The sequence below is a fragment of the Ambystoma mexicanum genome, chromosome 1p (assembly GCF_040938575.1).
Source record: "Ambystoma mexicanum isolate Mex_15411 chromosome 1p, UKY_AmexF1_1, whole genome shotgun sequence".
NCBI classification, from domain to species: domain Eukaryota; kingdom Metazoa; phylum Chordata; class Amphibia; order Caudata; family Ambystomatidae; genus Ambystoma; species Ambystoma mexicanum.
In genome coordinates, this window is record NC_090921.1 from 1,056,085,116 (window position 1) to 1,056,111,501 (window position 26,386).

Sequence of the window (26,386 nt, forward strand, 5' to 3'; positions counted from 1 at the left end):
CACATGCCAAATGTCAGGTTTGTAGAATGTTGGGAAGTATGCTGAACATTTTGAACGGGCACACACATAGCCACACATTTCCTTTTGATGTATATATAGAGATGTTCTCTAAAGAGATGTTTTCAGATGTTTTTTTTAAAAGTCAAAAAATGAGGGTGAAGACCCAAGCACTTTGGTAGCATGTTCCACAAAACTGAGGCTGAAGTTTGGAAAGATCTGCCACCAGCGCAACTGCACTTGTAGCGTTTATTAGTTAGTAGTTGGTTTATTATTTAGTACTTGTCTGCTTAAGCGGATGCAGCTAGATGGTTTATAGGGTCGTAATAGAGCCTTATGGTATGAAGGGACATCACCATGCACCATTTATGAATAATGATCATGGTTTTGAACTTTATTCTTTGAGCAACTGGCAACCAGTGCAGGCTTTTCAACGTAGGAGTGATACAAGATCTTCTGGGGATATTGGCCACAATCCAAGGGGCCGCATTCTGTAACACGTGGAGCCTAGCAGTCTCATATGTCGGTCCTCCAGCAAGCAAAGCATTGCCATAATCAAGTTTGCTCCAACATTGGAGTCAGAAATAAATGGTTGTATCTGACCAAGCAAACAAAGATAATAATGACTGAAATGAACAGTGTCGGAGGCATCCATATTCATCTGACTATTGAGATAGATACCCAGGGATTTAGCTTTCCTCAGGGATGGTGTGAGTGTTTATAGACATAGTCGCAGGAATTGCAAGGTTTCTCGATGGTATCAGTGGCCGCCAGCAAAAGTAGTTCTGTTTTATGATCGACCAAGCACAATCAGTTGCCTCTCACCCATAAGCTGATGACATTAAAGGTGGTGTTAATGTGACTCGTGTCTCTGACAATATCGCCTGATAGCATTAACAACAACTGGGTATCACAAGCATAATTTTGAAACTGGACCTCACTGTTATGCAGAAGATTATGAAGGGGTTTTATGTATAAATCGAAAAGAAGAGGAGACATGCACGCACCTGGGGGACTCCCTGCGTAATCTTGTGGGAATGAGATGAGTACTGGTCCAACACCACTGAGGCAGACCTTCCCCATAATAAGGAACTGATCCAGCTGATGGCAAGGTGGTCAGGGGAAGTCCTGTGTAAGCCAAGCCGTGACAATAAAATATCATGATCGAGCACATCAATTGCCACTGAAAGGTCCAGGAAACCTCAACAAACCAGCTTTGCCCTCATCTAGAATATCAAATATGCCGAACTGGATGTCCAACATAGAAGTTTCTTAACTATGTGCTGGTTGAAAACCTGACTGGTGAGTAATCAGCGCTTTGGCGTAAAGCGCTTTATAAATAAAATAAACATAATAAACATAAACCAGTAGGTTATGAATGGTGACAATGAGCGGCAGTGCTAAGTAATCCATTTTGTCCAAGATTTCTAGAAGGAAACTGATCGGAAGGCTCCAAAGAAACCTTTTTTAGGATGGGGAGTAACAGGTCTTTCGAGGGGATTGGGTCCTCCGACGTATTCCATATCTATGACAGTAATCACCACAGCTGTGCTGCTTCGGAAACTTTTTCGGCGTCTGCGTCCTGCGTCGATGACGTCGATGCGCCGCCGTCGAGGACCTCCTCCGACGTCCGACGTCATCCGATGTGATAAGTAGGACGCACGACGCCAGTAGCCTCAGTTCCGTTTTTTCCGCGAACGTGTTGCTTCGTGTTTCTCGGTTCTAGCCTCGACTCTTTGGAGTTCTGTTCTTTCTGGTTCTTCGAGCCTGTTCGTTTGTGAATATTCCTTCGCAGCGATGTCTTCCACTTCGTCTTCAACCCTGCGTCCGGGCTTCAAGAAGTGCGGGGTGTGTGGGTCCAAGATGTCGGTGACTGACTCGCACGACGCCTGCCTCTGGTGCCTCGGGGAGGCCCACGACACGGATGACTGTGTCGACTGCCTGTCGCTCACTTCCAAGGCCTTACGCGAACGTAAGAAGAAATTGTCGGTAGGTCGGGTGTCCAAGCCCCGGAAGTCGAAGTCGGCGGGGCTTTCGACGGATGATTCGAGGGGTGACTCTCCGCGTCATCGTCGGAGGTCTCGTCGGTCTTCTTCTAGGAGTCGGTCTCGCCACTCCTCTGCCTCTTCGAGGCGTTCTCGGAAGCGCCGTCACCGGTCGCCTTCCAGGTCCTCTTCCGAGGACTCTGCCCGGCACGTCGGTTATCCCACCAGCCGTGCGACGCCGGAGGAATGGGCTTCCTTCGGGAAGAAAATGTTGGCGATTCTTGAGTCGAAGGGTACTCAACCGTCCGCGCCCCCGAGTGGGGTCGGCCGTGTGAGGTCGAGAGACGCCGCTCGCAAGAGTGGTCGGCACGAGTCACGGGAGAGGTCCCGTTCGGACAAGGAGGCTCGTTCTCGCCGTACCCGTTCCAGGTCCCGGTCCTCGACGCGATCGAGACCGTGTGCACCTGTGATGTCTTCGAGGAAGACATCGACGTCTGAGGCGTCGAGGGCGTCGACAGGCTTTCTCGAGGCTCCGGCTCCGAGGAAGTCGTCGAAGCCGTCGACGTTCAGGTCGTCGAGGGACACGCTCGGGGCTCCGGCTTCGAGGGCTGTGTCGACGGCGCCGATATTGGAGGCGCTGCATCTGACGTCGACGCCGATTTCCTCGACGCCGATCCTCTCGGCGCCGTTGCCGGTTTTCTCGACGGCGGCGCCGATTCGCTCGACGCCATCGACGCCTTTCGTGTCGGAGGTGCCCCGTGTCTCGGGTGTACCCCCTAGGAAGGCTCTGGCTAAGAGCAGGCACTCTCAGGTGCCTTTCCACCACTTGGATTATATTTCGGAGGCGGATGAGGATTCGGTTGGCCTGGTTCCTGGTCAGGTGCCGGATGACATTGTCTCGGGCCATAGTCAATTTGACGAATTGAGGCAGTCGCTGCATGATGCTAGTGGTCTGGACACCTCTCCGGAGGTGGAATTTGGTCGGCCTGAGCCTGGCTCCCATGCCGATTCCTCATACCGGCGCCTTATGGCTAGGGTGTCTGAGTATCTGGGATGGTCTGCTCCCCCAGGGGAGTTTGTGCAGGATGATCTGACGGACATCCTTGATGTTGGTCCCCCATCTGACCCGGTTCTGCCATTCCATATGGCTTTACAGCGTAGGGTGGCGGCGGCTTGGACTGCTCCGGAGAGTCTCCCGGCAGTGGGCAGATCCTTGTCGCGGAAATACCGTCCAGCCAGTGGCGACCCCTGCTACTTGACCAGGCACCCCACTCCGGAAAGTTTGGTGGTGCAGGCGGCCACGGCCCCGGCAAAGCAGGCGTCGTACCCTACCATCCCTCCTGATAGGGACGACAAACGTTTTGATGGCTGGGCGAAGAAGGTGTTTTCTTCTGGTGGTATGGCGCTTCAGGCGGCCAACTCCATTTGTGCCTTGTCACGTTTCACGCACACTCTGTGGAACTGTGTTGCGTTAGCGGCTGAACATATTCCCGAAGGGGACGAACGGGATGGTTTCCTTGCTTTGGTCCAGGATGGTAAGGATGCCATGTGTGAGTCCGTTCAGTCGGGTTTGGACTTAGCTGAATGCGTCAGTAGGTCCATGGCGGCGAGCACCGTGATACGCAGGTTTGCGTGGTTGCGGAAGTCGGGGTTTGCTCCTGATGTGCAGTCCCGGCTCCTCAACATGCCCTTTGATGGTGAACATCTTTTTGGCAGCAAGGCTGACGAGAGCCTTGAGAGGTTGCAGACCTCAAAAGCTGCAGCGAAGTCGTTGGGCGCTGCAGTTCGCCAACCTCCGCCTTTTCGTCCTAGGGGACAGCAGTGGAGGGGTGGCTCCTTTCGCTATTACTCGTCCTTTGGTAGAGCGAGAGGAGCTGGCAGTCAAAGGGGCCAACGCAGGGGTACCAGAGGTGGACGACAGGGTACCCGTGGTGCCAAGGCCGCTCGGGCAGTTGCCTCTTTGCCCTCGGGTAACGCCGCAGCCGCTCCTACTCAGTCATGAGGCCTTGTCCCATGGTTCGCCGGTTGGGGGAAGGCTGGCGCAGCATCTTGTAGAGTGGCGTGCCATTACTTCGGATGTGTGGGTTCTGGAGATCATAACCCACGGCTACTGTCTTCCCTTTCGGCACAGGCCTCGCGACAATCCACCGGGGAACCTCTCTTTGAAGTGTCCGGATCCGCTCCTTGCGCAGGAAATTCAAGCCCTGCTGGAGAAAGGCGCCATAGAACTGGTGCCTGTAGCGGAGAGGAACAAGGGATGGTATTCCCCTTATTTTTTGATTTCCAAGAAAGACGGGGGATTGAGACCCATCATGGACTTGCGCGGTTTGAACAAACTCCTCAGGAAGGACAAGTTCAAGATGGTTACTCTCTCTCAAGTCCTCCAGGCCCTTCAGCTTCAGGACTGGTTGGTGTCACTCGACCTCAAGGATGCTTACTTCCATGTGCCGATCCATCCCAAGCACAAGAAGTACCTGAGGTTCGCGGTTGGCGACTCGCACTTTCAGTTTCGGGTCCTGCCGTTCGGTTTGACCTCCGCCCCGAGGGTTTTCACCAAGCTCATGGTGGTGGTGGCAGCGCATCTCAGGCAAGGGGGGATTCACGTCTACCCCTACCTGGACGATTGGTTGATCAGGGGGAGCTCTCCCGAGCAGGTCCTGGATCATCTGTCCGTCGCCTGCCACTCCCTTCACAGGCTGGGCTTCTCCCTCAATTTAAAGAAGTCCCATTTGACGCCAACGCAGAGGCTCCAGTACATCGGAGCAGTGCTCGACACTTCCCTGGGGCAGTGTTTTCCTCCCCAGGTGAGGGCTCTTCACATTCAGCAGATGGTGCGCAAGTTTCAGCATGCCCAGACGCTCCCAGCGTTCGAGTTCTTGAGGTTGCTCGGCCTCATGGCGTCCTGCATTCTTCTGGTGCCAGAGGCTCGCCTGCGAATGAGATCTTTGCAGTGGGCACTCAAGATGCAATGGTCGCAGTCCTCCGGCAGGATGTCGGACCCGATTCAGGTGCCGCCCTCGGTCGCCCGGGACCTTCTGTGGTGGGCCGTCGAAGGCAACTTGATGAAGGGGGCTCCGTTTTGGCTTCCCTGGCCGGAGGTGACGATCGTGTCGGATGCATCCCTCACGGGATGGGGAGCTCATGCCAACGGGCTGACAGTCAGCGGTCGTTGGTCTCCGTCGGAGTCCAGACTCCATATCAATCTGTTGGAGCTGAGGGCCGTCAGGCTAGCCCTGAGGGCTTTTCTGCCGACTGTGCGAGGGAAGAATGTCCTGATCCTGACGGACAACACAGTGGCCATGCACTACCTCAACAAAAAGGGGGGGGCAGGGTCACTTCCTCTGTGCAGGGAGGCGATGCAGCTCGAGTTCTGGGCCATCCAGCAGGAAGTTTCGATCTCGGCAGTTCATCTGGCCGGAGTCGAGAACGTGACGGCGGACGCTCTGAGCAGGCAGTGCACGATCTCTCACGAGTGGGAGTTGGCTCAGGAGATTCTCCTGGAGATCTTCGCCCTTTGGGGGACCCCTCAAGTGGATCTCTTTGCCTCCAGTGTCAACCGGAAGTGCGAAAGGTTTTGCTCGCGGGAATTTCCTCCAAAAGGAGCCTTAGGAGACGCGTTTGTGGTGGAGTGGTCGTTCCCGCTGCTGTACGCGTTTCCTCCGGTCCCCGTCATCCCGCAAGTGCTGCGGAGGTTACGGAAGTTCGGTTCCCGGATGATCCTCATTGCTCCGGCGTGGGCTCGGAGGACGTGGTACCCGGACCTTCTCGACTTGTCCATCTGCCCTCCGCGTCGTCTTCCCTACCGAGACGATCTGCTCTCACGGGAGGGGGGTCAGGTTCTCCATCCAGAGGTCGGATCCCTCAACCTTCACGCTTGGCTTCTGAAAGGTTGAGGTATAAGGATTGGGACCTCCCTGAAGACGTGATGGAGGTGTTGCTTTCGGCCCGAAGGCCCGCAACTAAGTCTCTGTACCGTTGCCGTTGGCGTAAGTTCTGCGACTGGTGCAGAGTTCTGAATGTGGATCCTTTTGCATGTGACATCCCCATGGTTCTGTCCTTTTTGCTTTCTTTGGCCCACAGGGGCTTGCAAGTGGGTACCGTTAAGGGTTACCTGGCGGCGCTGTCCATCTTTAAGCGCTCATCTGAAGAATGTTCTTACTTTAAAATCCCTTTAATTTCACAGTTTCTGAAAGGGCTCACTAATGTGTTCCCTCCGTCGCCTTTCCTGGTGCCCGGTTGGGATTTGAACCTTGTTCTTAGGTTTCTTATGGGTGCTCCGTTTGAGCCGTTACATTCTTGCCCTTTGAGGCTGTTGACTTTGAAAACTGTGTTTTTAGTTGCGGTTACTTCCGCTCGCAGAGTGAGTGAGTTACAGGCACTTTCTGTTAAGCCACCCTTCACTGTATTTCACAAGGACAGGGTTGTCCTTCGAGTTCGTCCTTCTTTTCTTCCGAAGGTAGTGTCGGAATTTCATTTGGCCCAGAAGATTGTTCTTCCGGCATTCTATCCTCCTCCGCATCCTGGTAAGGAAGAGGAGAGGCTCCATAGGCTTGATCCTAGGAGAGCTTTGAGCTTTTATGTTTCTCGCATGTCCCGGGTCAGAGTGGACGATCAACTCTTTATTGGTTACGCTGGTAAGCGCTTGGGGCAAGCTGTGACGAAACAGACTTTGTCCCGCTGGATTATTTTGGCCATCTCGGAGTGTTACCGCTTGGCGGGCAAGGACCCTCCGGCTGGCTTGCGGGCCCATTCTACCAGGGGCTTGGCTGCATCTACTGCCCTGCAGAGGGGTGTTCCTATTCGCAACATCTGTGATGCTGCCACCTGGGCTTCAGTGCATACATTTGTGCGGCATTATTCCCTCGATTCCATCAGAGGGCAGGATCTGGCCTTTGGCAAGGCGGTCCTTTGCTCTGCTATTTGATTGGCTATTCTAAATTTTGTTTCTAAATTCTTTCCCTCCTCCTTGATTTGGTACTGCTTTGGGAGTCTGTCATAGATATGGAATACGTCGGAGGACCCAATCCCCTCGAAGAACAAGTTACTTTCTTACCTGGTAACGTTCTTTCGATGGGATGGTCCGACGACGTATTCCATATCGCTCCCGCCCTGCCTTCCCCGCTGCAGAATTTCTGTTGCGTTTGCAGCTTACGTTCCGCAAGGCTTTGTGTCGGACTGGCAGTTGACTATTGTCACACGTTCTGGGGGAAAAAACTACAACTGAGGCTACTGGCGTCGTGCGTCCTACTTATCACATCGGATGACGTCGGACGTCGGAGGAGGTCCTCGACGGCGGCGCATCGACGTCATCGACGCAGGACGCAGACGCCGAAAAAGTTTCCGAAGCAGCACAGCTGTGGTGATTACTGTCATAGATATGGAATACGTCGTCGGACCATCCCATCGAAAGAACGTTACCAGGTAAGAAAGTAACTTGTTCTTTTCTACTAATCAGTAGAAAAAGTCTCATTGACTATTGCGGTGATGGCTTGCACCAAAAATGGGGCACATTCTTTAATGACTTTACCATGACATACATAATTGGCACAATTACTAGCTTTAAGCTCTTGGATAACTTTAGAGACTTCTTCAGTGGACACGGGTTTGGGGGGGAAAGTAAACTGGAATATAGTTTTCAGTGGCTCTCAAACGCAGAGAAGAGAGCCCTGAGGGGTTAGATGGAACCTTCGATGACTGTTTGGAGGGTCATTTAGCCCTGATTTTGTTGATTTTTTTGGATCGAAGTATACCATATATTTTTTGCGCCAGTCAGACGAAACATTATCATCATTAAACCTGTCAGAGTAAGGCAGTTGGTCTGGCAGGATTATGTTCTGAGGAGAAAGTGAAACAGGTTCAAGGGGCTAGTGAATTTGGTGGGGGTTCACTCAATTATGTCCCTAGAGTATTCTAAACTCCATGGGATCCCTGCCCCTAGCTATGAGAAGGCCCCCACAGCATGCACCTGCAGGGGTTCCAAAACTGCATTTGCATAACTTTCGGTATCTGAGTGCCCCTCAAGAGGGGGAAGGTCTCTGTGCTAGACAATGCAAGGCCCCTGGCAAGCTTTGGGCAATGATGATCAGGGAGATTGGCTGACTTCTTATCACTGACCAGGTCGACAACTGGTGTTATCTGGAGGAAGGAGGGCAGGGGTGGGGGCAATGGTTTGTCACCTAGAGGATTCAGAGTTTTAGCAAACTCCACTATCCAAGTGCATATTCTTCCCACAAAATAATAGAGCCGAGTGTCTAGCGACATGGCTAATAGAGTATCAAGGAGTCGCTTGTTTGAAACTTGTGAATTCCAGATTGAGCGTTTGCTTTAGTGTTACTGGGGGTTAAATACCCAGTGACTGCTTGTTTTGTCTGCCCGTCTGGTGCATCTCACCGGTACTCAAGGAAGAGGAGGATGGGGGTAAAGTGTTTCCCTCAGGCAGTTTTAGTTTGCTATAGAGTGCCACACCAGTACTCTGATGCAGAAGGAAAATAATTTGTTGTGTTGTGGAAACAGGTGTTCAATTGTGCCACGGCAACTAGGATGCCACATTTAGCAGGTGATGGGTGCGCATTCCCAAGTGAGACCCACGTTCAAGTGCTTGTTGAAGTGAAGCGCTATTGGTTTCAAGGCACTATTCCATAGTTAGTAAATTGTGTGTCTCCAATCTTCCCCACCAACCTGTATTCTTAACATGGTGGGAGGTATTAGATTCCCAGATCTGAAGGAATTCCGGAGACAGGGATACCATTAGAGAGACCCAGGTCCTTTGTATTCTGTCACAAACCCTTTACTACAAGGCTGAGGCTTTCTGGTATATTTTCCCTGGTGTTCACCCAAGGCTTGGTTTAATACAGCCTTGCTGGAGGTCTGTGGGGGTGGAGGGGTTTTGCCAACCAACCGTTTCATGCACGCCAAAAAACGATTATGCCAATCAAGTGTTTATTTTATGGGGCTATTATTACTGTTGACTTGGATCCATTGGTGCAACACATTCACACAAGTGCATGCACATTTACATATGTATCGTTTCCTAGTATCCTGAATCGGGTCTTTTATGGATGGAAGTTTGGTCTCTTTGCATATGTTCACAACACAGTCATAAACTACTCATTGCAAATGCCTGAAATCATAATCGGTAGTGTCACAGAACGTATTCCGAGTCAAGACAGGAAGCATCACCCTGGGCAGAGTTAAGTGGTTGTATTGGGCAATCACTCGATGTATTCAGCCTTCTCATCCATGCAGGACCGCTTGGGCCAGGCAAAATGTTGTTTTCTGTCCACTCGCAAACTCTGTTCAGTGACTGTCGCTGAAGCACTTTGGAGCCAGTGGTGCTTTGTAATGCCTCCCCATGACAGTGTCCACCTTGGAGGTATTCTCTGCTCACTATGGGTAGTATAGGCCATTTCCTGACTTTAATGGCTTGTTCCGGTGGTAATTGTCCTGCATGATGGTGTGGCGCATGTTACATTTGGGGTTGTGGGGGATGAGGATATGTGAATACATCAGTCCTGCAGAAGCGTTCCTTGCCATATGGGATCTTGTAAGAAGAATGTACGGGTGCAGTGAGACCATTTTATTTCTCCCTCCTGTACCTAGTTGTCCAGTTTTCAACCAACAAAGAGGGCTTCCTGTCATTCTGGAGCCGCTGCATAGAGTCCCCTAACATCTACACTACCACTGTCGAGAGGTTCCTGTCCGCGTTCATGGCACACTATGCCACACAGGTGAATGAGCGCCACCAAGGGCTGGCAGAGCCAGGTATGTGATATCTAATGAACAGACGAGGTGAGCTTGGTGCAGCACGTTTCATTTACACCAGCACAAGTATTGTCTTTTCAGGGCTTATGCTGGCTGCAAATAAAGTCTAGTAAGGACAGTAAAGGGGTTGTCAGGTTGCTATTCTAAGAGAGGGGAAGGGCAGGGTTCATTACTGGGGACTGGAGTATAGCCATGGGTGCACTTTGTGCAGGGATAGGGGGGCGGGGGGAGTGTAACGCAAGCCAGTATTGGTTGTAGGCAAAAGGCCTAGGGGGCAGACTAGTAGGGGTGTAACTCCTTACAGTACTGGCGGCATAGTTTCGAGCAAATCATGCATGATAATGTGGGGCCTGTTGCCTGTTTTCTTGGCTTATTGAATTAGCCAGGTCTGCATAGCTTGTGACTCACATGCCAACTTGCTGTTTTACTTTTGACGCCTTTTTTCTAGCTTGTGTTTAACTTGTTTGTTTAAATATCACTTGCTCATTGAAGGGCCCAGATCTATTTTGCCTCTGGTATGGCTGTTTCTGTTCAGTTTTCCTATTGATGGCCTGACCCGGGATTGAGTGTAACTGGCATGGTTAGGGCCTTGTACTGGTATGTTAACCTGACTGGTGTATGGCTGGCATGTTGACTTGCAATTTGTATTTGTAGGAGCCTGGCTCTTTATGGAGTGCGATTCATGTGTCGCCTTTCTATGAGGGAGTGTCACTCTGGCAAGTTTCTTTCATGTTGACAACATTTTGCCTGTTAGATGGACTGGCTTCAGCTGCCTTGTAGCTTTTCATATAGATATGCTGATTGTCTTTGAGTGGGACTGGTATTGTGGTTCAACTGTTAACATGCCGTTTTACTTCTTCTTCACAGTGTTTGTGAATCTGGCAGAAGATGTCCTTGACAGACGGCTGCCCAGGAGAGCACGCAGTGGACATTCTGGTCACATGACCCTGTTTCAGTACTGGAGCCACTTTGAGTCACTTGACGTCACAGTGTTGGACTCCTACATCCAAGAAATGGCAGAGGAAGGTAACTGGCATGTGTTTTTTTCTGATCTCACTAGTGCGTGCCACAGAGAGAAATTCGCTGTGCATCCATGACCATGGCACACAGAGTAAGTTTATTGATAGGGATGATGTGGACATATTCATGGCTTGTACAAAAAAGGTAGCAGGCGCCCCTCTCTCGAAAGAACAAGGCATGATAACCTGTTCAGTGGTTATTAACCACATTGAGAGTTCGCAGCCATTGCTTTTTGCTCACTGTACCTTCACAGATGGGAAATATCCATTTGCACATCAGTCTTTGTCCCGCCCACAAGGGCAGTCCAGCACCAAAATGCTATGGCAATTCCTCTCTGAACAAGAGTACCATCAGCAACCCCATACACGTGTTTCAGCCTTGTTGGGCATCATCAGTGAGGTGAAGCTGAGCCTCTCTAAGCACAGTGAGCAGGGAGTCCACGTCTGGTTGCCCCCATTTAACCTAGGGTGACCAACCCCAAGTTCCTTTCAAAAATACAAAAAAGGTAGCAGGCGCCCCTCTCTCGAAAGAACAAGGCATGATAACCTGTTCAGTGGTTATTAACCACATTGAGAGTTCACAGCCATTGCTTTTTGCTCACTGTACCTTCACAGATGGGAAATATCCATTTGCACATCAGTCTTTGTCCCGCCCACAAGGGCAGTCCAGCACCGAAATGCTATGGCAATTCCTCTCTGAACAAGAGTACCATCAGCAACCCCATACACGTGTTTCAGCCTTTCAGATTGGAATTGCCATTGTATTTCGGTGCTGGACTGCCCCTGGGCAGGACAAAGACTGATATGCAAATGGATATTTCCCATCTGTGAAAGGCACAGTGAGTAAAAGCAGTGGCTGCGAACTCTCAAGTGGTTAATAACCACTGAACAGGTTATCATGTCTGTTCTTGCGAGAGAGGGGCGCCCGCTACCTTTGTAAAAATATTCATGGCTTGTGTAGAATTTGTATTGGCTGTGAGTGATCACTGTCAAAGGCTGAGAAATGTAGAGGACTGGGGGACAAATAGGTTGCCCACAACTATGATTTATTATCACATATAGAAAGTGGGGCAGATCTAGTAGGGAGATGTGCTTCCAAAACTGGGATACATCTCAATACAACAGTGCAGAGGTTGAAGGAAAACACAATCACATGAGGGGTAGTCATATACTAATCTCTTTTATGGATGTTGCCCTGAGTCCAAGTTCCCTAGTTTAAAAAGTTCAGGTTCCATGTATTATCACCTTGAATGGTTTAGGAACCGGGGCCATTCTGTTGTGGTCTGTCGCAGAAGCTGTCCCTCCTGGACTTTGTAGATTGCGTCCAGATGATAGTAGATTTCTTTGCCTTTGTCTGTGGTGGAGTTTGATGCTGCAGTCATTATTTTCATGCCCCATCCAAGGGTGGTAGGCAGGTTCCATGGCTAGCCTCATGCTCAGGTGTATGGCAAGCGCCCACCACAGGCTGTGGTATCCTTCATTTATCTTTAGACATCCCAACATCTTGCTCATTCCAATTTAGCAACAGGCATGGATGTATAGGTGTAGGCAAAGAATTGTCCTTTTTATTTTGAGGAAACAATAAGTCACGGAAATCATGCCTCCTTGTTGATCTCCTGATTCTCACCTCACACTACCAATGTGAGTACCTACCTTGGGGACCTGATAAGGATGATTATTCAGGATACTCCCCCCTAGGTGTACCCCTGGTCTGTGGTTGAGATTCCTGGGAGCAGTGTCCTAACCGCATTTTCACATAGACTTCCATTGGGGGGAGTCCTGTTCTGCAACTTCTTCTGGGGTCCATCTTCCAACCTATGCAACCCTTCTTTGGGGTCTCCTGTTGCCTTCCCTGGGGTTGATCATCGCAGCCTCTGCACCTGTGAGGTAGAGAAGACTTGCCTCCAGTAGTGTGGATGGGCCTTTAACTTTTCCCATTTCTTCCCATGGAACTGTGAATTGGCACTGGAGTGACTCTGGGTTACTAACCTGCCCTTGGGCATTTTTCCTGAATCCCCTTTTGGCTCAGTGATCTCTGGACCAAGTTTCATCATTTCAGTACTTACTTGTGATTTTCTGTCTGTTTTTAAAGTCATCCCTTTTATTTATGCAATGGTAATTTTATTTATGCAATGGTAAATGTGTGTATTTTTCCATGAAGCTTAGTAGGAAGGTAACTGTTACTAAAATGTTTGATTCTTGGAAGCTTTTGCTATAGTTTACTAGGGTTTCATCCTCTCTGTGGCTAATGTGCATTAGTGGTGGGAAACCGGGCTCTAGGAAGTATAACCTTATGGTGAATTTTGGTTTGGGCCTTAGATAGTAAATCTATTTTGTCTGAGGATAAAGTTGTATTTTCTCTTTCTATCCTACACCCTACCGCATGTGGTAGGTGCTGACTATGAGGTCTAGGACCTGTGACAATTCATAGGATCTCATCACTTCTCCCCAGAGGGGAGCCATTGCCTCCTAGAGCGGGGGTGAGGCTGCTACCCATTAGTCTGCCTGGGGTTGGTAAAAAGTGGGCGGACCTCATGGAGAGAGAGACTCCCCTCGTGGGGATACAGACTCCCATCCTGCTAAAGACATCCCTAAAGCCTGGTGTTCAGAAGCCATGGCCCTGTTGACTCCTTTTTCCTCCCAACCTGAAACTACTACTGTGTGTTATTGTGAAGTCTCTACTATCTCACCTGTAAGACTGAGATGAAGAAGAACCAAAGAAACATACAGAACAACAGTAGAAGGGATATCCAAAGTACTGTGACTAGGTGGCCACCAGGAGGCATGAAGATAACTTCAGAGGCATTGACGACAAACATTGACGTACGCTGAAGCGGTTCCGGCAATATAAAGTAAAGACTGACGAAGGACTAGCTGTGTTCAGGAGCAGCAAGGGAAGCTGGCCTCTGTCCTGCAAGGCCTGGGCAATTCAAACCGTCACTTCCCAAAACATCCAGAGACTGTCTGTCTCTGAGGAGGAAGAAGCAAGGAGCCTCACAAGCCAGAGCAAACCCGTCATGCTGCAGAAGCAAGGAGAATCCAGCGGTGACATGGCCTCTCTGACGTGGACCGTGTGGTCCATAAAACATGCAGAGACTGCCGCAACAGCGACTTCATAGAACCGCACAGACCGAAGAGGAAAACGGGTATACACTCAGAATCCATGCAGAACCTACGGCGACCTGAGATCCGGGTAGAACCAGTGAAGATACACGTAACGGGAGTCGCAGGAAAGCTGGGTGGGGTCCAGGGAGCCCAAGAGTCAAGTATTCATCTGGAGTGATTTCCCTCATCATAGTAGTCATACCCAGAGACAGAGTCAATTATTCCTTGGTGTGAGAGCTCTCATCACAGTGGTGACACAAAAAACCATACATCTTAAGAGTGCCTTGACATTGAACTCCCTCGTCACAGTGGAAAACCCAACACCTGTGAAAGATATCAAAAGGGCCAAGAACTGTCGGAGTAATCTCCCGAATAGTCAATATACAAAGAGTCCTGACAAAGTGCCAACAAGATGAAGAGTTCATAAAGCCTGAATTCTGTTGTTCGCAAATCCTTGGGAGGACATAAAGAGACTTCTAAAGACTTGTACAAAGGACTATTAAGGAACAGTCTCCAAAACTCTTCCAGATAGACCAGGAGAAGGGAGTTATTCTCCTGGTCCAGGTGAATTTGGTAAATCAGACTGCTGTTAAGTCAGCTTAATACTGGATGGTTTCATCAAGAGAAGGGAGCCATTCTCATGGTGGCTTTGATAAGAAATTCATTAGATCCTATTTGGTTTAATTCTTACTGGCAGGGATAACGTAGTTGGCTTGGACCAGAGGACGGTTTATTGTTTTTTTACTTGCATCCGGATGAGCACCGGTGTTCTGTATTAAGGTAGGGAAATCCTCTCTAGAACTAGGGAGAGGCTGGTTATTTTCTTTATTTGAACGAAAGTCTATAGCCTAAATGATAACACCTTGCCAGCCTCCTTGCTCCATCACGCCACAGACTTTCCACATGTAGTAGGCTTGGGATGTGTCTTTAGGACACTGCACTTGGGTGTGCAGACTACTGGGTGCTTAGTGTAAGGGAGAATTTTCATTTAAGTGCTAAATTCCACCCACCTTAGAGACCCCCCAACTCTTTTGCTGGATTTAGGACTTTTTTAATTTTAACTCCTCAGTGAGTGGGACCTTTTTCTCACTCTCATGTGTTTTTACCTGATTGGGATCTTTGTGTTTTCACTGTTTTGGAGTCTTGATAAACTCCAAAGGCATCAGCTTTTTGTATGGTGATGCACAGCACCTTCAGTGCAGTGTCACGGACAAATCCTTTAGACTTCTCATAAGGTTTAAATACCTTTTCTTGTGTGAACTACAGTTCCCAAGAATAGTAAAGTGAAATTTACTTCACTTACCTTTTCTCTTTGTAGATTCAGCGCACATCATCTTATATGGAGTACTGGGGGTTACCTATTGGCCTCTTATCCTACTTTACGGTGTAACATTTTTCTGTTACCCTCATTACTTTAAATGGCTGGTTTAATTTTTCCTACCATTGGGCTTTTCTACCGCAGGCTGAACCCTCAGCTGCAGTACAGCACCCATGCGTGACCATTTTGTCAAAAATGGCCCCAGTCTTCTTTTTTCACCATTGTCTGTGAAGTCTTTCCTGGCTTTTACTCTGTTCGTTGAGACAGGTTTGAGCCCTTTGTTTGTCTTGCCTCTGGCGGGTTTTAGCACTGAAGCCCGCCCCTGGCTCCAGTGTGTCTTTAAGGACAGGATGTGAGGGGGGGTCCCGAAACTCCCCTGTCCTTTGTCTCTAGGAATTCCTGAATGAAACTAGTCCTGATTGGCTGGATGTATGTCCTTTTAGGACAGCCACCCTGTTGTGTGATTGACAGCCTAGGCTGTGCATGAATGGGAAAAACCTGCTTATAAGGCGAGGGTTTTTGGACTACAGGCAGTCGACCACTGGAGAAAACCTGACGAAGAAACCGTGAACGAAGCTTGCTGCAACCTCCTGGACCTTTGAATTGCCCGGTGCTACTGTGCTGACCTCCTTTTTTACCTCGACAGAGAAGCTCCGGGTGGAACAGCTTCTCCCCTTGGGTTAGTGGGACCAACTAACCCCGAGACAAACTCACTGGACTACCATCCCCGACTTAATGTGCCATTCCATTGCTGCGGGAGCCCAATGCCAAGTGTCGAGTGCAACGTCTGCCGCGGAACGAATCCGGCTAAAAGCTCCAGGAGCCTCCTAAGGACCCTACAGAAGCAGGACCTCCAGATCCATAGTCCCCTCACCAGAGTGCAGGACAGAGGGAGCAAAGATAGTCCAACCGGTGTCCGAGATCCGCATCAGTGCTGTTTGCTAAGCGCTGAAACCGCAAAGTGCTGCTGAACCGAAAAGAGAATGTAGTTGCCGGTGACTTCCCGGTACGGCCGCAGAAGCCCTCGAGCCATCCTCCTTGTCCCCACGACTGAGGCTCAGGAACCAGGGTCTGCACCGCTGTAGCAAGACGGAATCCAGCTGAACCACTCTTCTTCTAACCAGAGGTACTGTTAAGGCTTGAGGAACTTACCTTATTGACTGTAGCCACGCTTTTCTCACTTGAGAATTGCATTGGCTTACCTTTATCGAGTTGACTTCAACTCTCTTCCCACAGGCTTTACAGCTTGTGTCCCTACAGTGATTTTTATGAAACTCTCTAACTTTGTGCAAGACTTTTATCTAATAAGTGCTTCAGATCCATATACTGTGTCCCAAATGACTTTGCCTGTCCTGGCTCCCTGAAGCCATGCTTCTACTCCATTGACTTTGATGTTGTTTCTCCCTCATAGGTGGTAGCTTGTTGTATGTTATGTTACTTTGTATTTATATAGCGCCTTATGTACCATTGGTATGGTCTCGAGGTACTGGTAGGTTGAACGCCCTCGGGAACCGAAGTTCAAGTCAGTAGAGAGAGTCAAAGGTGCATGTGAGCACCGGATAGGTGTGCAGCTGGTGTGGCATTTGTGTATTAGCTGCTTCTTAGCGGTAGGTGTGGTGGTTGAGAGATCAGGAGTATGTGTTCGTTCTGGCAGGTTTTTATCCAGACCGATTCTGGCTGCGTTAAGCCTGAGGGGAACCCCTAGGCTGGAGGGTGTGTAACCAGCAGTGTTTAGAGTGATGTGGAGTATGAGGCAGATGATGGTATGAGAACAGCTATACCGAATGGTGTCATAGTATCGCTGTGTTCTAGTTGAGTGGTGGTGTAAAGAAGAGAGTAAGCGTGGAGGTGTGATATGGTGGTTTAGATTTTGTGTTTGAGATCGGGCCCCTCCGATAGTTCCATGTACTCCATTCGTTCTCGTTTCTCCTGGGTCATCCATTTCACCTGGTTCACCGATTCCACCCAGTTTATTCGTTCCACTCACATACTACACTTGTTCCAACCCCATACTTCCATACTTCCTTCGTTCTAATTACATTTTTCATTTAATCGATCCACTTGTCACGACCCTCAGCCCTGATCCCCACTGGCAAGCCCATTGGCCAGGTGGAATCAGGGCTCGGATCACCAATAAGGCCTGACATCCACTTCTCAGGCCCTCTTGGGGCCAGTCCTGGCGCCTTTGGCACCAGGCTCATCAGTAAGGAAAGAGGAACTACTTTATTTAGGCTTTCAGCCAACATGGAGGCATCCACATAGCTTGATTCCTAGAACCAAGCTATGCGGTCTAGTGTTTTGGGTGTGGTGGCCTAGGGACTACTTTACCTGGACTACTTTACAGTGGCCATTTAAACCACACCCGAACAAGACAACATGCTTCGCGTTACTTTGCTTCTAGCAACGTGACGCTTACCGTGTCCAGCTTTCTCACGAGCCTGGTGAATTCCGGACCTGCAGAAAAACCAAGAACATAGTTAGCAGCAGAATCTTACCTGCATTCATCATCCTTCGCTGCTCGCAGCTCCTGGGCAGCTCTGTTGGTGGAGTTCACCGCCCGGATCGAAGGACCTGAGAAAAGGAGAAAGACATCATTAAAGGAGGTAGTGGAGACATTACAACCACAAAGCGCTTAAAGACTTACCTGGTTGGTTGCTTTTCGGCCGGCATAGCTCCGGAACTCCATCTGCGCTGGGAACTCACCGCGACCTACGAAAAGAGAAAAGCACAGGTCAGTGAGGACAAGACATTGCTGCGCTACGCAAAGCACCTCCTTACCGCATCATAGCGCTATTGCGCGCTATCATCTTCCGGTGAGAACCTGCATATCCAGTTCTCCAAGCGGACACTCCACGCTCGTAGGGAGATAAAAAAAAGAGACATTTAGAACAGAGAAAAGGCATGCAAGAATTACGACGCCATCAATTGCAATAAGACCTACCTGAAAGACACTACAAGGGCAGCAGTCAGTGAAGTAACTGGACCCCCCGCGCCCACAAAAGACAACGCGCCCCTGCCCAGAGAGCAGGACGGAGAGCCCACTGATTCCGACAACCAGGTTAGAAGAGAACCTGGAGGGGCTGGAAACACAAGGGAGGTGGGAGAAAACTTACCTTGGTAGCCCAGTCCTAATATAGTCTTCATTTCCAGGCGAAATCCCATCGACACCGAGACCACTCCAGGGAATCATTGGGAAGGGCACCAACAACCAACTGGCTGGGTGGCGTCCCCGTGGATACCAGGTGAACGTAACACCACTTCACCCATTCCATCCACATACTTCAATCGTTCTATTCAAAATATTTGACCCATTTTGTCCACACACTTCACCCGTTCCTTCCTCATACTTTACTCGTCTCATCTATATACATTGCCCGTTCTTCTAGATCCATTCTCCGTTTCTGCCACCCACTACCCGTTTCCTCCCTTAACTATATCCATTCCTTCCAACCACTTCATCCGTTCATCCACATACATCACCCGTTTGCTCCACGCTCTACACCTACTCCATGCTCTCTGCCCGCTCCGCACTCAGCATTCGCTCCCTGCTCCGCCCCCTAAACCAGCTCCGCCCCCTACACCAGCTCCGCCCTCTACACCCGTTCCGCGCTCAATACCCGCTGCACACTCTACATATGCTCCGCACCCACACTATACTCTATCTGCTCAACACCCTACAATGGCTGAACACCACCGCACACTACATCCGCTCAACATCCTACGTTTGTTCGAGACCATCACGCCCTACATCCTCTCAACACCTTAAATCTATTTGACAGCATACATCCGCTCCTCTCTATTAACCACTCATACAACATACCTTCGCACCACAACCTACATCTGCACTACGTTCTTATCTGTTCCAGGCTCTCATCCACTCGATGCCCTCATTCATTTTGCGCACCCTTCCGCTCCACGCACCCTTCCGCTCCACGCACCCTTCCGCTCCACGCACCCTTCCGCTCCACGCACACATCTGTTCTACGCACTGATCCGCTCTATACACTCATCGGCTCCACATACACGTCCGTTCTACGCACTCGTCCACACTGCGCACTCATCCGCTCTACGTACTCATCCGCTGAATGCATCCATCCGCTCTACACACTCATCCACTCTACACACTCATATGTTCTGCCACTTATCCGCTCTACACACTCATCTGCTCAACGCATTCATCCGCTCAGCGCACTCATCTGCTCTACGCGCTTCATCCAGTCTGCCGACTTTATCCGCTCAACTCACTTCATTCATTTATCCTGCATTATCGGTTCAGCCCATGTCATTTGTCATACGCACTCCATCGGTTCTGTGCTCTCCATCTGTCTCATGCACTACACCCATCACATGTACTCAAATCGTATATTCTGTACTTTCCATTTATGCCATGCACTCATACATTCCATGCCATCTGTCAGTGTACTCATCAGTCTCCTGTATTCATCTTTTATCCTCTTATTATTCATTTCGTCCATTTGTAATCATTACATCCATTTCATTAATTTGAACTGCATTACTGTTTTCGTACGCTTTATTCTTTTTATCCACTTCACTGCTTTGCTCTAATTTACTCATTCTATTCTGTTTGTCCTTTTAGTTTACGTTAGAGGTCATTTTGTCAATTATTTGCTTGGATCTTGATGTTGTAATGTTATTTGTCTTGTTAGTATTAAGATCTATCAGTTTTTTCATTCATTTATTTATTCTTTTTTGTGAGATGCTTTCATTGAGATGCTGTTATTCAGATTGAGTTGGTTTGAGTACGGGGTCGGTTTTTAGGGGAAGAGCCAAGTTTTCAGTAATTTGCGGAAAGACCTGAGGTCTTCAGTGAGGCGGATGTGGGGTGGGAGTGTGTTCCACAGCGTGGGGGCCAAGGCTGAGAATGATGATCCGCCTAGCCTGACTGAGTTTGTTTTAGAGTCACTTGAGGAGAACCATCTCCGGTTCCGGAAGCACCTCAAAACCTTCCTCTTTGCCTCTGCTTTCTCTCCCCCTCTCCCCTGCTAAAATTACTGAAACTTTACTGAATCTGCAACTGGGCCACTCACCGTTCTCGGTCCTTGGCCCAGCCACTCTCCCCTGTAGTGCCTCCCTGGCAACCCCTGCACTGCGGGACTGTGTCTGTATCCCTACAGCCCCCCTTCCCAGCACTTGTCTACACTTACCTCGCACTTGCCACCAGCTGGCCCTTGTTATTTATCCTGTATGCTATAACCCTGTACTGCACTTTTCCCTCTACCTTCCCCCCCCTGCACTTTTCCCTTTCCCTCTACCCTTGCACTTGCGCGATCTGAATGACACCTGGCCTAGTAGGATCGTTGTCTGTCTCCCCTTGTTCCCCCTTGCCCCCGCCTCGAAACACTTGTGTATAGGCGCGTTACAAATGCCATATCATATCATTAGGTATGACTAGGAGGCCTACTGAGCTTGATCTTAGAGTATGTGGAGGGTGATAGGGTTTTAGTTTGTCTTGAATATATTGAGGTCCAGTTTTATGCAGTGCTCAGTGAGAAATGCATAAGATTTTGAAGGTCACCCTTCGGGCGACTGGAAGCCAGTGCCGAGTTTTGAGGGCTGAGGAGATGTGGTCTCTCGGGCCGAGCGCTATTAGCAGTTTGGCTGCCGCGTTTTGTGCTCTTTGTAGTTCATTCAGTTGGTATGCGTGAACTCCGAGGTAGAGGGGGTGAGCGTAGTCCAGTCTTGATATAACAATTGATTGGACCGCAAAGAGTCTGTTGGGAAATGAGAGGTATGGAAAGATGCGCCTAAGAGGTTTAAGGTGGTAGTGGCAGGACTTTGAGACGTTGTTGACTTGGCGCGAGAGTGTTAGGTCAGAGTCTAGGGTGCATCCAAGGTTTTTTACTGAAATAGAGGGAGTAGGTGAGTTGCCTGTGGCAGATGGCCAGGGTATTGGATGTGGAAGAAGTTCGGAGTTGCCACATACCATGATTTTGGTTTTGGTGGGGTTTAACAGGAGGTGGTTTGTGGTCATCCAGAGCTCTGTCGAGGAGGCAGGCAGCGAGGTCAGGTCGGCAGTTGGGCTTTGAGTTCAGGATTTTTAGAATTAGTTGAGTGTCATCAGCGTAGTTGTAACACAGGATGTTGTGTGTATGAATTATTCGTGGCAGGGTGGCCATGTAGAGATTGAACAGGAGGGCTTGGGAGGAGTAGGTGGAGAGCAGCGTTATTTGGTACCTATCTTTGAGGAACAAAGCTATCCATTTGAGAGCGGTTCCACGAATTCCTAGGGAGTGGAGGCGGTCAAGGAGGATTGAGTGATTGATTGTGTCGAAGGCGGCGGATAGGTCAAGAAGGATTAACTCGGCGCATCCCGCGGAGTCAGCCGTGTTTTTAAGGTCATCCCAGATTGAGGTTAGGGTGGTTTCAGTTCCGTGTCGGGCTCTGAAACCTGATTGTGCGGGGTCTAGGAGATTGTTGGCTTAGACAAAGGCATTTAATTGGGAGTAGGCGGTTCGGTCGATGAGTTTGGCAAGGAACCTGGTGTTTGAGATGGGGCGGTAGTTTTTGGGCTCGAGAGGATCGAGGGAAGGTTATTTTATTAGAGGTTTGACATGAAACGTTTTTAATGCGTCAGGAAAAATTCCAGAGGAAAGGGAGTCATATATGATGTATCTTGCGTGTTCTCCTGCGCAGGTTTAAGCGAAAAAATGTCTTTGAGGGTTGTGGCCAGGCAAGGGTCTAGCGGAGAGCCGGCTGGTTTGCGGGCAGAGAGAAGTTTGAGAAATTCATTGGGGGATATTGGACTAAAGGAGTCGAATGTTGGTTGGGTATTGGTCAGAGGTGGTGGGTTTGGCAGTATGGGGGATGGATTGCCTGGTGGGTGTAGGAGTGTTAGTTTGTTGGTTAGAGCATTTGTTCTTTCGAGTGCTGTGGTGTAAAAGTGGAGAGAGAGTGAGTCGCACAGTGATTGTGAGGGGGACGAGACGGTGGTAGTGCATGATGGTTTGGTGAATTCGGTGATGATTTTGTGAAGTTCTTTGCTGGGGTTTTTACAGTTTAGGATTCGGGAGTTGTAATGGGCTTTTTTTGCTTTCCGGATTTCGGCCTTGTACTGATGAAGGTGCCGGGCCAAGATGGATCTGCTCAGGGGGGTTTCGTCTTTCCGCCATTTGTGTTCTAGGTATTTACACAGTTGTTTAGTGGTCTTCAGTTCAGGTGTGAACCATCTAGGGAACAGGCCCCGGCGTGCTGATGGTTTGCACGAGGGTGTGAGCCGCATTAGTGAGGTGTTGAGCCATGAGTCAAAGGCATCGGGGGTTAGTTGATTATTGGGTTGGCAGTATACTGGTACTGCTGGGAAAGGATTATCTAGACTTCATTGAAGGAGTTTAGTTGTCCTCACATTTACAGATAAACTGTTTCGACCTTTTTATTTACCTAACCTTTCCTTTCTGCAAACTCAGAATCCACAAAGTATACTAGTGTCATATAAATGCCATTACTGTCCTTGTAGTTGAAGTCACCTCAGGGTGTAGCTGTAAAGATTATCCACTAACTTGTTTTTGATTCTGGAAAGTAATTTTGAAGTATATTTGAATTGTCTTTTTAAAGAATGCTTATTTAAAACTGAAGTTAAATAAATAACTATTTATAACTGTAACCTTGAGTGTAAGTGTTACTTGGTTACTTGTATTTACGAATTTCAATTGTACAGCTCACATTTACCCCTTTTGAGATCGGCCTGGCTGCTCAGTCAAGCTACCACCTTGTTTAGTACAGACCTATACCAAAAGGTGGGTTACCTAACACCAAGCAGATACGTGTTGTGTAGTCTCACACAGTGTGACTGCACCAATTCTCTAACACTTACCTACTTGCTAGGGTTTATGGTTTCCTGCTCCTGTGGTTTTATGTTGGGTGGTCACCTATGATAAGAGGGACCACATATTGGCACTGGGGTTAGTAGAGCAGTGGTCGAAGTGGGCGGGAGCGGTGCTCCTCTACTTTCTAAAATTGTTTTACTGTTGCTATACTTTTATTTTAAAATAAAAGTGTAGAAAGAAGTTGAAACTTGTATTTCATTGCACTGCACAGAATGTTGCCTTAAACAGCAGGCACATTTGCTTACAGGTTTATCTGCTTTTAATACTGTGTATTACTACTCAAAGTACTATTATTTGATAGATTTTACATGAGTAACTGTAATGAAGGGTTTCTTTTTCAGTATACCAGTGTGGTGTATTTTCTAGATTAGATTGTGTGGACTAATTGTGCATCAGTGCAACTACTACCCCTAACTGAGTTGAGTTTTGTCGCTCTGAACACGCTACACACGTTTGAGAGGTTTAACTTCCCTTTCTTATCAGGTGTTTTAGCCTCCTACGTGGGGTTGGTTGTTGTAGCGTCCTCAACATAGGGTGGTACAATAACTGCCTTAATAGTCACCTACACAAACGTGCGCTTGGACAGTGATTTAACAGTGAAATATTGCCGTCTTCCTACATGAGACCTCTGCTTCCGATACCTGTGGTCTGGTCACTACCATAATGTATAAATATCGAGACACAGGTAAGCCAGCCAACGTCACCTGTCCTAGACTTCATGAAAGCTCATTTTTGGAAGACCGGAATGACAAAATAGAAGACCAAATACTTGAACAACGAAGCAAGTTGTATGGGGAGGAAAAACAAAAAGGTTAATTATTTAACTCATTCTCATCTGATTTGAACATGAATGAAGTTCACTCTGAGCACACAGAAGTTGAATACTGGGGTGCCAAAATAATCTGTATAAGGCTCCATCCGATTCATCGTTGTTATCATGAACATTTAGAGCCTTTTGTTGACCCCACAGGGGTCTTGAAACCCAGGTTTGAGAAATTCAGATGTTGAGAAGAGTAAAGATGTGGCAGATAGTAAAATATCTGTGGGTTATGAATATAGTAGAGGGAGAAAACAGACATGCCAGCGATATTTAAAGGACTGGCATATACATATGGCAGACAATAAGGTGATATTTTAGCTGCCCTATTGTCTCGAAACAACCTGTCGTGAAACATGCCTTGGGGAGGTATTCAGATTTATACCGAAAGTTTAGGAGAAATATGCAGGAACTTTGAGGACAGCTGGTATCGATTTAATGAATTGTTCATCTAAAATGTGTTATTAGTTGTGTGGTATTATATGGTTTTAGTCTCCCCGTCCTTACTCGCATGTCTACCTTTTCTGCATTATCCATGTCACCCAGATAGAAGTAAAATGTTCATATATGCAGTATTGTGTGTTATGAATGTGTCACATAGGTGTAGATTAAGTGAAGACTTATGTTCATTATTTGATGACCTATGTTTCCTCTTGCTTTTATGTACCTCTCTTTGGGGGCTTGTGCTGAATGCAAACTATGTACCCATGTCTATATATTAAATTAAATTAAAAGCTCTTAAAAAAAAAAATCTTGTTATGTACAAGGATGTTCCTTTCTACACAAACGGTACTAAAAGCCTGGAAAAACTTCCCAGCAGGGGTTGTGGAGGAACATTTAGAAATAAAATTGTAAAATGCTTAGGACAGACAAAATGTCATAGTGTGATTTCAAAAATGAAGTTACTGGAGCCAATGAATGGCCAGACTAGATTGGAGTGATGGTTTATACATGCCACTGGTATCTGTGTATAACATTTCTTAAGAAGACTAATGTATCTACTTATCTTTCTCGCTGCAGTCCTGTTTGTGCAGAACCTAAACTCTGATGACCAGGATGTGGTGCTGAAGGCTCTGAAGCGAGTGCCCGAAAGCCGGATTCAGAGAGAGGGGCTCAAGGCCCTGAGTCTCTTGCTGACCAATGGAAACAGCAAGGTTATTGCGGCCGTGTCTACACTCCTGAGGAGCTCTGCAGAGAACCTCAAGTTCAGAGAAAGGGTAAGTGCTCTGCTGCAGAAATGCCTCTCTACCTTTAAGATCCTCCTCATATCTGGCATTGTTTTCTAGCACTGTTCCAGTCCCCAGAAACCATGTTCTTTCCTGTCAGTTGCTCTGGGTGGAAGGATAGCATTAGCAAAAATGGCAATCCTCTCAAAGTTGTGCTATTTGTTGACCTATATGTGAAATTCCCCTATCCCCCACTATAATCCTTCTTTCAGAGATGTAAATGAATACTTGCAAAGCTACTATGAGTTCCCAAAATCTCTGGCAAAGCCCTTCACACTCTATGCCTTAGATTTTAGGAGTCCACCCTAGTTATGGTGAACCGCGAGACTGACAGTTTACCCAATCAAGTTAATGTGTAGAACAGTCATGGCTTAGCCTCAGAGTGTGTGAGCCGTACTTTCCAAAGTACCCCATTAAACCATTTAAGGGGAGTGGGGGTTGCGGGGGTGTCCCCCGCTCACCTTAAATGGGACAAATGGTATAGTGGGTCCGGGGTGTCCCCTGTATCCTTTAGATGGATTGCGGTGGCAAAACCACTGCCTTTTTGCCGCGATATTTTGTGTCCACAGCCATTTTTGCCACGATTTTAACACATGGAACCTTGCCAACATGACCCATTCCAATCTGTAGGTGCTTATCCAGTCCTGGTTTTTACCTTTGCATTCTGGGACTTTTAGTTCCATCTTTCCCATTATGATACTCAGACTACAAGTCCCAGAATGCAAAGAAAAACCCAGGACTGGATTAGCACCAACAAATTGGAATGGGTCATATTGACAAGCATGTGAGCATTGTCAGGGGCCCCAATCAGTCCCCATATAGCAACACACAATAATTCAGCTTAGACAGTCAGTTATAAAAGGTTTAAATTACCTGTAACTATTGTTCTCCCGCATGGGTCTGGCATGGATTCAAATGCTCATGAATATTCCCTGTCGTCAGACTCTGAATCCTCTGTAAAAGAAAAAACTTTCACTTTAAAAATGCATTTCTCCTCTAAACCAATCATTGTCCTCTGGGTCATACTGCCCCCACCCAATGGCAGTCCTCTCCCAAAGCCCTGCCTCTGGCAGCCATCTTCAGATTTGGTAAGCACGTAAAGTGGCAGTATGACCAGCCACAAAGGGGCCAGAGAGAGGGTTCACATGTGAATCCATGCTAGGGAACAATAGTTACAGGTAAGTAACTTAAACATTCTCCAGCATGGCATCTGGCATGGATTCACATACTCATGAATAACAAATACACAGCAGTACTCATTGCACAACCACGGGAGGTGGTAAGGCTCAACAGAAGCAATTAACACTTACCCCT

At 48.2% G+C, this 26,386-nt stretch overlaps 1 protein-coding gene across 6 annotated transcripts in view; it reads left to right on the top strand.

Moving 5' to 3' along the window:
- The window catches only part of RIPOR1 (RHO family interacting cell polarization regulator 1), a 713,696-nt gene that overhangs the window by 626,395 nt on the left and 60,915 nt on the right, over positions 1 to 26,386 (top strand). For all 6 annotated transcript variants that reach the window (XM_069604490.1, XM_069604491.1, XM_069604493.1 and 3 more), the window contains 3 exons: positions 9,582 to 9,743; positions 10,611 to 10,769; positions 24,867 to 25,063. In XM_069604490.1, coding sequence (XP_069460591.1) covers positions 9,582 to 9,743; positions 10,611 to 10,769; positions 24,867 to 25,063 — 518 coding nt within the window. The remainder of the gene's footprint in view (positions 1 to 9,581; positions 9,744 to 10,610; positions 10,770 to 24,866; positions 25,064 to 26,386) is intronic.